This window comes from Myripristis murdjan, chromosome 15 (genome assembly GCF_902150065.1).
Source record: "Myripristis murdjan chromosome 15, fMyrMur1.1, whole genome shotgun sequence".
NCBI lineage: Eukaryota > Metazoa > Chordata > Actinopteri > Holocentriformes > Holocentridae > Myripristis > Myripristis murdjan.
In genome coordinates this window covers 27,928,201-27,940,009 of record NC_043994.1, presented here as the reverse complement: position 1 = coordinate 27,940,009, position 11,809 = coordinate 27,928,201, and the positions used below count along the sequence as shown (strand labels likewise).

The 11,809-nt window shown below is 42.7% G+C and overlaps 1 protein-coding gene across 1 annotated transcript; it reads right to left on the bottom strand.

The window, feature by feature from the left end:
• Positions 1-6,536: 6,536 nt before the first annotated feature.
• On the bottom strand, positions 6,537-8,622 carry LOC115373130 (retina and anterior neural fold homeobox protein 2-like). The gene is made up of 2 exons (XM_030071400.1): positions 8,283-8,622; positions 6,537-7,567 (listed from the first exon to the last, which is right to left on the bottom strand). The coding sequence occupies exons 1-2, from the start codon at positions 8,523-8,525 to the stop codon at positions 6,803-6,805; spliced, it is 1,008 nt and encodes a 335-aa protein (XP_029927260.1). The 5' UTR covers positions 8,526-8,622; the 3' UTR covers positions 6,537-6,802.
• Between the last annotated feature and the right edge of the window lie 3,187 nt (positions 8,623-11,809).

Genomic DNA, 11,809 nt, shown 5'->3' with positions numbered 1-11,809 from the left:
CAACAGTAATTTCTGCTTTGTCTCATCCAAAGTCACATTTTGTTGTTGCTTCAGAGGAAAAAAATCATCGCTATTAAACTGTTAATTTGTGACTTACAGCAGACAAAACCTTGGCCTAAGTTGCAGTAAGTACCAGGTTTCTGCTGCAGAGTTTTGTGTATTTTTGCTCAAGAATCCCTCTGACATTTTCCAGATTTTGGCTCATAAAGTGTTACCAGGTACCAACATCAGCTTGTTTGCAGATATTTTGTTTTGAGGATGTCACAAATGTGCAATGTAATTCCTGGCCTGTTACCATTTAATCGTCCTTAATAAAGTCATGATTTTTTAAATTTTTTTTAGTTGTATCGTTGTCTGGCACAAGAGACAGCAAAATTAACATGTCCCATATTATGTATTTAACTTCTAATCAACTTCTAATAATACCAAATTCAAATTCTGGTCACCGAAGCAGCAAAATGACAGTAGAACATGGGGAAAGAAAATTCAAAATAGATTTTAAGTATGAATAAAGTAAATGAGTAAGTGTTAAATATTACTCAGCTGACGATTATGACATTTTAATGGTATTTGGGTGGAAATGTGTGAATGTAAAAAAATGTAAAAAAAAAAAAAAAAATATGAGTTGTAGCATTATAACTGTACAATACACTCACACAAGGAAAAATGCATGGAAAAAATATTAAATTTTAATAATATTAAAACAAAAATTATACATGCAGCCACAAAGAAGGGGAGAAAAAGAAATGAGATTAATGCATTATTTACAACCATTAGAGAGAATATGGGAATACAAGGAAAATTAGCAGTTTACTAAAAAAAAAAAAAAAGATCAGATTAAAAAATAGAAAATTATAACACTAAAAAAAAAAAAAAAAAAAAGGGCACCAATATTTTTTGCCTTTCCATGGACTGTGGAGTTGAGCCCTGAGTCCTGCGATAGGCTGAGATCTTGGTTGATGGTCCCTAGACAGATGTGAGCTGGCCAATCAGCTGCAGGGGGCGGGGCTAGAGTTCCTCCTGCTATCATCACATTTGACAGCTGCTGCAGCAACTCACATGACCAAACAACAATTACCTCATACATGTAGTACTCCTGCTGGAGGTGTTGCATTGGAGACCCCGCTGCTCCTGATGGGCTGGGCAGAGCAGCAGCAAGGCCCTTTCAGCTGAAATCACAAAAACTCAGCCTCCTGGAAGCATCCATGCTGCTGCCAGTGTGTGTGTGTGTGTGTGCAACATTATATAAAATATCCCCTCAGTGTTCCTAAAGGCAGGGAGGCAGCGGTAAATAAAAACCTGGGTAAGCCACAGCCTGCAGCCTGTGATCCTCATTTAGCAAAATGTGATGTAACAAAAATAAATAAATAAATAAAAACATCAATACATTCAGAAAAATGATTAATTTTTGTTGTCTTCTAATGACATTTCATTATATAACTCACATCAATTTGACACCATTTGTTAAATTCTATTCTGCAAATTAAAAAGGTTTGTATCTTGATTTAATAGTGAATTTATAGTGGTTTTATCAAACAACATATATTTTTTATTTTTTTATTTTATTTTTATAATTATTTATTTTTGATTTACATTTTTGATTTTATTTTTATTTATTTATTTGTCTATTTATTTTATTTATTTATTTATTCATTTATTTATTGGCATTCCTTTAATAGTCTTATACTTATGCTTATCCTTCTAAAATGTATTTAAAGGACACTCTTTCCACTTGTTTTTTTTTTTTTTTTTTTTTTGTTTTGGAAAGGGGTGGTGTTGTTGTGTGGGACACCTTTCCAAAATCCCTCCCTCTGCTCTCAGGCTGTGGTTTCGTAGTTCGCCATAGGTTAGAGCCGAGGACTTTGCTGCATTCGAGTTCATTAGCGAGCGGCTGACCTTATTTCCCGTGTGGACGACATTTAATATCAGCTGTCTATTTCTGGACTCGACTAAGTTTAAAGGTGAAGGCTTCAATAAAATATATTAGTTCGCTGAATTCTGTATCTCGGCGCATTAACACCTGAGTGCTGTAGATGTAAATATGAAACGTGCCTGTGCAGTGTGTTTTCTCAGCAGAGAAACGTGAGCTCTGGGCGGCATTTGGACGGAAACGAAGCGTCTAGCTGCCTCCGAGTGTATTTACTACCACCGTGGGTGATTTTCAATTGAAAGGAAACATATATGCAATAGTATACTGTTACATCAGGCTATTTACAGTGGACTGCAGCCTGCGGCCAGCAAGTGCCTCGCTTTTTCTATTTCAGGAAAGGCAAACAAATGCAAGGGCCCTTCAGTCCCTTGTCCCCTATCAAGTTTCCGGATCGTATCTTCAGCATCGTATACTACGCAGCCGCACCTGTGGGCATGCGTACAGACACAGACACACACACACACCCACCACGCACAGGCGCTTCCTCCCTGTCGCTGACCGGCATCAATCACAGCCTGGACGTGCGAAGTGAAGACGAGCCAGGGGACAGGAGAGAGTGGTGCAGTGCAATCACAAAGCTCTCAGATGAGCTCCTAAATTAGAGCATGTGGCCAGCGCTGACTCCCTGGGAGGGTTTGGTTAAATTACAGGCCATATTTTTAGTGAAGGCTAGGCTTCATCCCCTGGAACTGCCAGCAGCTGAGGACCATCACTCATACGCCTGTCTGCCCCCCGTTTGTTAAACACTGCAGCTGCGAACACTTGTGTTTGTTTGTGTGTGTGTGTGTGTGTGTGTGTGAGTGTGAGAGTGTGTGTGTGTGCACTTGATGACCGAGTCTACAAAGTGACAACTATTCCTTTGAATCCTAGAATTTTATATCGCTCAGTGTGTGTGTGTGTGTGTGTGTGTGTGTGTGTGTGTGTGTGTGTGTGTACTATTGCATTTAATTGCAAGTAATAATTCACTGGGAGTGATTTTTTTCTTTTTTTTTTTTGTTTCATTCAGCAGGGGACACAGTTGTAATCCGGCCAACGGGCTGAGGAATGAAAAATGAACAAAAGAGAATATCGTTCTATGAGATTAACTCAGATGTCAATCACCGGCAAGGGCCTCATTTGTGTGAGTGTGTGAGTGTGTGTGTGTGTGTGTGACAGACAGACAGAGACAGGCTGATTGGAGGACTGGGTGTACGTCTAGAAGCTGTCAACAGGAAAATGCTGGCCATGTCAGAAATGCTGGTCATGTCAAAACCTCACTAGACACCTCTAACCATGCACACACACACACACACACTGTCTCACATGAACTGCCCAGCTGATTAGGACTGGGCGACAGCATATAGGGAAGTAATAGGTGGACCTTTAGAAACAGTAACCCTGAAACACATGATACAACCCATGACGCGACACACTGCATGTCATCTTGTACCGCTGAGATCTGCTGACCCTGCTGCCATTAAATAGTATTTTTTTTTTTTGTACAGTTTTTATATTATGCAATGGCTGCTTTCTCTTAATCGCAAAACTCTCTAACGAGGCCAAGTCGAGCACAGTCCCGGAGACGCCAACTAAATCATTTACAGTAAGAACAAGAGAACTGATTAGCACCATAAATCTAGATTTTATGTCTTTATAATGGGGAGAAAAATCCCATGTTACTGCCCGACTTCAAAAGACTTGAGGGATAATTTGATTTTTTTTTTTTTTCTTCTCGTGGCAGATTCATGTGGTTTTTTCTCATGGACGTCACTGAAGCTGCAGGTCATGTGAGAGTACAGATTGGTTTTCTGGAAGTAGCTGCACAAACACCGGTGAAATGTAGGCTTTCGGACTGCAAAGCGAGCTGGGATCATAAGGGGCGGCTGAAAAAATATTGCAAATTTCGTTTAGAGTCCTCAGCTGACGTTGAACCAAGTGTTGTTCATGATCTGATGAGGGATTAGGAAACATGTCACATCTGACCTTTTGACTTTTGACAGAAATATTTTATCGATCGCAAAGGGGAAAGTGTTTCAGCTGCAGTGGCTCAAATTCTCAAGAGAAGAATTAAACTATAAGCATAAGTTAAATTATAAGAAATCAAAAAAGACATAATAAATATTAAAATATGTGCATCAGAAAATTTGTAAAAATGGCATTATGTATAAATATGTGCAAAGATTTTACAACATAAAACACAGAAATAAGATTCTTATTATAAGATAAGTAATAGGATTTCTGTGTTTTTTCGTCTGATGGGTGATACTAATTCATCGATAGAGAGCAGGAAAATGGAGCTGCCAGTAAATGTAAGCAAAAAGAAAAAGGGAAATCATTTTGTGTCCCAAAATTATTACAAAAAACAAAATAAGGCGTTATTAGGCGTCAGGGGTTTTTATGTACAAGACACATGAAACTCTGTGTTTCGCAGTTTCTTTAGATATATATAAGTGTAGGGACTAATTCACTGATGTCAGTGGGTTTGAACTGGTATATCTGCCTCTCTGTATTGTGTATGATCAATATAATATTACTGTCATATAATATTGTTGTCATTGTTGTAGCATCAATAATAATCACAGCAGAATGAGTAGTAGAAGTAGCTCATAGTTTTTCCCACTTTACGGAGGATAAAACTTCATAGAAAATTTGCTTTCTCTCTTTGACAGAGCCAGGCTAACGACTCCCATAGACTTCAAGTCATTATGCTAAGCTAACATGAAATGCTACCTCTATGAACCGACCCACTGGACGTACAGAGGTGAAAATGGTATCGAACATCTTGACTCAGTCCATACCTGTCAACATTTGAGTATTAAAAAACGGGAGATTTTTGTGGTTGCGGCGGTTTATCCGCGGTTGCAGCAGCACAACGGACAATGACACAGACAACATGGTTGATTATTGGTTGCGCAACGCGGCCATTCGCCAGTAATCACACTGCGTGCATTAAACAATTTTGCAGAGGCAGGAGGAAAGTTGCATGATTTACGTCCGCGCACTGTGTGCGTGACCGTGCATGTGCTCGTGTATGCGCCCGTACTGCGCTGAAGCACACCCCCTCCAACCGTGCCAGAGCGGGGGAAGTGTACTGTATTCAAGCACGGAACGGAGCGATCACACCAGTCTGACTGGGAATGGGCGGCTCGCCCTGGGGTATTGTTATTATTTTTAATAAATGCAGGTTAAATACCGGAAATTTACGGGAAAATACTAATACGGGAGGGGGCCGGGAAAGGGAGGTAAAATACGGGAAAATCCCAGCCAAAACGGGATACTTGACAGGTATGACTCCGTCTGGGGAAGTCAGAAAAACATTGTTGGTAGTTTGCCCAAAACGTTGGAGTATTCCTTTAATCCTTATAATGTGTTTTTTTTTTTTTTTTGTTTGTTTTTTTTTGGCTTTAAAGTGTTAAAAGGACAAGAACCTGAATATCTGCACTGAGCATCGGCAGCCTCAGTCCAGAAGTGCAGTTATCAGTGTTGGTCATCAGAGCCTCATATGAGCCAAGTCCTGCTCTGGCTTGTCAGTATTCTTCTCACTCAAGTGCCTGCGTCGCCTGGTCCCGGTGAACACCTGTCTCCACACGTCAGGGCCCGGCCGTCTGCGGCACTTCCTTCCCCGAGCTATCTTTAGTGACTAAAACAGGCCAGAGAGCCGCGTTCCCTCCCGCGCCCCGGCCTATTGTGTTGCGGGAGAGGAACCCACGCCAGACGCAAACAAAAGGACACCACCCTTCCTCTCCGCTGGAGGTTAGGGGCGACATGCCAAAACAGCACAACATCCTGCATACTGCCGTGCGCACTCGCCATTGTGTGTTTGATAGAGAAATATGTGTTGGGGTCAGCGGGTCAGGAGAGAAAACAGCCACCGGGATGTTTGTTGGCCAAAGCTAAAAATGACGAGAGACTCCCTTTCATCACGACCCGGTGTTTTCACTCCTAAAACCTGATGGTGGACTAACGGAGCGTGTTTAAAGGGACAAAAGAGAGTCGGAAAACAAACTGAAAGGGGCTTTTTTTTTTTTTTTCATGTGTCTGAAAGCAGAAAATGTCTGAACAAACCGGCTGAAAAAACATCCCAAAATAAAATGCTGCAGGATGTCGAAACATGTAAAGGGTTTCATTCTGAAGGTTTGCATAACAATGTGTACATTTTGAGGGGGGAAATGCACACTGACAGTCACTGTTTGATTCTTATAATACACCCTTTAAAAACGATATTTGTCACAAAAGAGCTCAGTAATATGTAATAGTGAATTTTACTTTCATGCCACATGCAGGTTGTTTTGTCAGCTTAGGCCTGACTCTCATTTTAAAGTATACATCTTCATTTTGCGACACGTTCCTCCAGGTCAGGAATAATCCGTCACCTTCACCTGCATGTCCTGAACTCACAAGCGCCATCTGCTGGCTGAGGGATGTGACCTACTTTTTGCACCCAGCTTGATAGCAAATCTGTCACATCTGGATAACAGAGGAATTCATGTGATGGATTTGAGCCGTGCTGATATTAAGAACAAACGAGGCCCGCTCCCTTTAAATCAAATGAGCTGGAAAGTAGCAGAGTAAATTCTTACATGTGGCAACAGAAACAAACTGCTTTAGGGTTTGTTACAACTGATTTATTTAAATAAAAGTGCAGAAAATCATAAATAGAGGCGATAAATAATGAATAGGTGAATAAATAGATTGAGGAAATGGAGTTGATTTTGAAAGGGCAAATAAACAATTGTAGCCTTAACTTTTCTTAGTTTCTTAGTTTCCCAAGTCCACTTCTTCTGTATACAACAGAAATACACAATGACCAAGTTATCGCACCAAATCAAAATGATACATATGATCAGCTATGTTTTATCAAAACTGTCCATTGCACGCTCTGTCACACCGTCCTCAGCAGAAAGCCAGTTTCTCCTCGGCAGAGTGGCCGTCCAGTCCAGTCTCTCCTCCCCACCAGTCCTCCTCCAGCTCGCCCAAAATCTCATGCAGGGACAGCTCAGGCAGGGGGGGGTGCTGGACCAGCCCTGGATGTCCTGACTCCCCGCAGCCGTCCAGACCAATCCCGTTCCAGGAATCCTCCATCTGGGCGTACTGACCCTCCAGCGGCGGGGAGTTCTCCAGGCCGCCCTCCCAGTATCCTGAATCGGGCGTGTCGGGCGTGGAGGTTTGGGACGTGGAGCCTCCACAGGGCATGAAGACCTGCTGCTCTCCTGGGCCGGGGTACATGAAGGTGGCGGCCTGGCTGGAGCCCAAGCCGTAGTTTCTCATCTCCAGGGGAGAGGGGCACCACAGCGGTGTGGCGGGGGGGATTTGACCACCCTGTTGAGGCCAGCCATTCTTCAAAGGCGGGCTGGAGCCTCCGCCCAGCAGTCTGCCCTGCTGGAACCCGTAGCCAAAATGTCCATGCTCTCCGTGGTTGGAGTAAGCTGGAGGGCATCGTCCATAGAAGCAGTCCTCCTCCATCTCCTCCTTCACCTGGGTCGGGTAGGCCGGCGGGGGGCCTTGGGGTGGCAACGGGACCAAGCCAGGCTGGGGGCTCCTGGCTGCCATGGTGTGGGACGGAGGGAGAGCGTCCTGGGACGGGCTGTCCGACTGCCACAGCGCTTTCTTGGCCCCTTTACACTTCAGGGTGCGGGCTCTTCTGTTCTGAAACCACACCTGGACAGGAAAGAAAAGAAAGAAAGAAAGAAAGGATAGAAAGGTTAGATTCACAGCGAGAACAGATAAACGGCGCATTCTGCTTTTGTGTGCCTGTTAATCATTTTCTGGGCAAACACACAGACACCAGCGGCATAGAGGCAGCTATCTAGCTTTTGTCAGTTTGTGTCATCTCAGAGATAAAGAAATAAAGTGATAAAGAGATAGCGGTATCAACAACTCTATGCAGGATACATTTGAAAACAGAGCCTTTCTTATGACAACAACCCCCAGTACAAAAATCCATATTAACAGTATCTGTGTTTGTGTGTTTGTGTGTGTGTGTGTGTTCTCGCATGCATTCATGTGTGTGTCTCCATTTGTATACTCATGAGTAATGCATGCATATGTAGGCATTTCTGTGCATGGCAAAAAAAAAAAAAAAAATGTATCCCCAATTCTCCAAATAAACACGTTTCAGAAACTAGATTGCACTTGACTGCATGGACAGCAATGACAAATTCAATAGCTCAGCTTGATTCATTTCATCTGACTATGACAAGCGACAGGGCACCAGGCCAGGCTCATGCTGCTGAAACAAACAAAGCTGAAAAAGTGAATTGTTCAACGTGTGTTCCAGTATCTGAAAAGGTCTTTTTTGCAGCTTTTTTGGATCCAGCGTCCCTTCCCGAGACACTGGATTTAGACGTTAGTGTTGTGTAAAAAGACTGCGTACCTGGATGCGTGACTCTGGTAGGCCTGTGGTCTGGGACAGGCTCTCCCTCAGGCTGATGCCGGGATAGGGGTCGGTCTCAAACGTGGCCCGCAGCAGCTCCACGTGCTCCTTGGAGAAGCTGGTCCTCTTCCTGCGGCTGGCGCTGCGGGAGGAAGCCCCACCGGAGGCCACGGGTACGGGATCTTCTGAGGGGAGAGAGGAGGGTCCCACGTCAGGAAGGAGTTTCTCGTAACTTCTCAACATCAGCTTTGGCCCCTCACACTACCCTCAACATCTGCAACTAAACCGCAACTGATGCTCAGAGACACAGGACAATGAGTATGCTGAGTCATATGTGCTCTCAACTTTTTTTCTGTTTTTTATTTCAGTCTCCGCTCTTCTTTGTCCACTGTTGTTACCAAACCTTGGTCCAGTATTTGCAAATTCCCTACAAGGTTTTTTGGCCTATGAGACACCAGAATGCTGGGTTTTGCCATCGAGGACAGTGTCAGATCTGGTCTGCGAAACCTCTGGAAAGAAGTTGAGATTCAATTTCGTTGCCCTTTTTCTGACTGCCAACTTGCCTGACACTTTCTAAGCTATCCCGGGGCCTTAAACCCCAAACCATCTGGCCCTCCGAGCAGGTTCATTCAACATCGAGAATTATTTGCAGCTACGAGTCAACTCCGTTTCAGTCCACACACAACATGTACAAACCCAAGGCACGGCTACAAACTGCAAATTAAACCGAACAGAGCTATACTCTTGGAAATCTCATCATGTACAAGCCTTTGCTCATCTAGACCGGATCCAAAGCCAAGTATTTGTGTCTGCCAGCCAGAAGCAGCTACTTACCAACACTGGAGTCCTTCCACATAGTGGCGCTAAAATGGATTTCTAGGAACCAGATGGATTTCCAGTGGAGTTTCCAGGAGACGGAGTTGAGGATAGCAGTGTGTGTCCCTTCACGGAGACTCTCTGAATCTCTGTGTCCTGTTTGTGTCAGGGAAGCTTTTTATATCGATCACCTGAGACCCCAGAAGACCGCCGTAACCCCTCCCCAGAAAAGGTGCTGATTGTGCAGCAAGTGTGTGTTGGGGTTGGGCTGGTGTGTGTGTGTGTTGTGTTGTCTTTGAGGATCAATGGTAAAAAAGAGGTACAGTGACCAAAGTGAACGCCCCATCCACCCCCCATTATCACCTAATCCCTATCAAAGTAATGGCAAGGTCATTGGCAAATATGACTTAGTGAGTGGCGCTGAATGGTTTTGGGATTGGCGAGAGCAAATCTTTCTCAAAGTGTTTGCCTTAATGAACAGTTTATTGCCCTATTGTTTATATAAAGAGAAATATGGATGTTAAAATGTAAAAAGACAGCATGGAATTAATACAAATCTGCACACGATGACTTGAATTTCAGTTTTATTTCTGAAAACATATGCTAAATATAAATCATAGGGTGCAGACCTTTTTCAAAACATGTCAGTTTTGAAATTCTTACTTTTGTAGAGTTGAGTGCTTTGCATCCTATATTTTTATATGATAAGATAGGCAATCACAGTGACTGTGGCATTTTAAAAGCTGGGGTTTCTTGTTAAAGCAAAACAAAAGAAAAACAATAAATGCTTAATATTTCTCGACTATCTCCACATCAGTTTTGGCTACCGGGGGCCGACTGATGAGTGCTGAGTACAAACATCAGAGAGTTGGCAAACTGTTGAACATTAATCAACAAAACAATAGACCTGAAGAAATATTAACTCACAGCCCTTAGCAAAATGCAAAATCCCATTCTGAGCCGAAGCCTATCAGCAGCTGCGGTTTCTGTTCATATGCAGAGCAGCTCCCGCTTATCACAGGAGGAAAAACAAAGGTGGATAATTATTCTGTGATTAATTGGACAGTTACCCACTCACAGTTTATTTGTTGCTGCGGCTCATTCCAGTGAATGGCAGAGTCAAAGTGAGCGGACGTTTGCCCAGGCCTTGACCAAGCAGATGCTGCGACCTTTGACCTCAGAGGGTCAAATCCTCCCTGACATGCATTCAGAAACACAATCCAGCGTCACGCAATCTCCAAAAGATAATCTGTGCTATACTGTATGTTTATTTAAAAAAAAAAATCTCATTGTTCCTCCACAGCACATACAGTCGCAAAATTACTGTCTTGACCTTTGACCTCCTTCCTGTTGGTTCTCTGTAATGTTGCAGATTTATAAGTCAAAGCTCATTCTGCAGTTACACTTTCTAAGCTGATGTGAAATGTAAATGTTACCAAAAATAGACATAATGCAGAAATAATTTAGACATAATGCACATTTTTTACAGTTGCAAATAATGCACAAGGAGTATTAATGCACATGTCTATAAATAATGCACATACTTTTTGCACAAAATACAAATGCTTTTCAATTTTGTGTTTCTTTTTCTATTTATTAGAGTTTAATTCATCTCTTGAGTATTTGAGCTACTGCAGCTGAGCCCTTGGGGATCAGTAAAGTATTCCTGACTCTGATTCTGAACTGGATCATTAAAGTGCAGGTTTACCGGATAAGACTGGAATATTTCAGGGGTCAAGGGGCAGAAACAGTTTCAGGTGAGGATGAGACAGAAAAGCGGGGAGGTTGTTTTGAGCTGTAACTTCACTGGAGGTTATCTGAGAAAACAAAACAAGGCAGGAGCGTTCCTTTTCATGCGTTATCTGGGCGAGCGGCAGGATCAATGTCTCCGTGCTTTGACACGGCTCCTGAGAGTCCCAGGCAAGCCCGGACGCTCTCTCTGGGGTTTATCCAAATCCCATCAGGCCTCTGCACTTTGGCAGCTCACAGCTTCACTGAGGTTGCACACAAACATCTGGAGTCTCCACCCAGTAAATTATTCCACTGCATCACCTGTGTTCATGTTGTAAAGCTTGCACCGTACACTTTATTTCACCATCTGAAAAGCCGAACTCTCCTCCCCACTTTATCAACAAGCTATCTCAACAGATTAAATACATGCTATGCCCAAGTTTACATACAATGATTGAGTAAGTGATTAAAGATAACTAAAGGCTGCGTGGCTCAGATCGCGGCCTCCTCAGCTAATGCATAATCATTAGGAAGAGCTGTGCTTAGTTATTGTTATCCACAGGCTTGAAAAGACAAAAAAAGTCATCTGATCAGCTTGTGTTGTCATGTAAATTGTCATGCATAATCGTCAACAAGAAAAAAAAAAAAACAAAGAATCTGTCACATGACACACTCCTGGGGCTGCACGGAGAAAAGAGAAGCACAACACATCTGCACAAAGCTGCAGATTCATCTCATGTTTTGAGTTATAATGCAGTTAAAAAACGTATATGAAGTGAAGTGAAATGGCCTTTAAACCACACCAGTGATGTGTGCTGCTAATTCAACTCAGCTCAACTATAATTATACAGCACCTTTCATATGAACATGCAGCCCAAAGAAAAAAAAAAACAAAAAACTAACAGACAACAATAAAAATCATGCTAGACTCAACATCACAGTAATAAAAGTCAATAAAAGTCAATAAAATAAAAATAAAA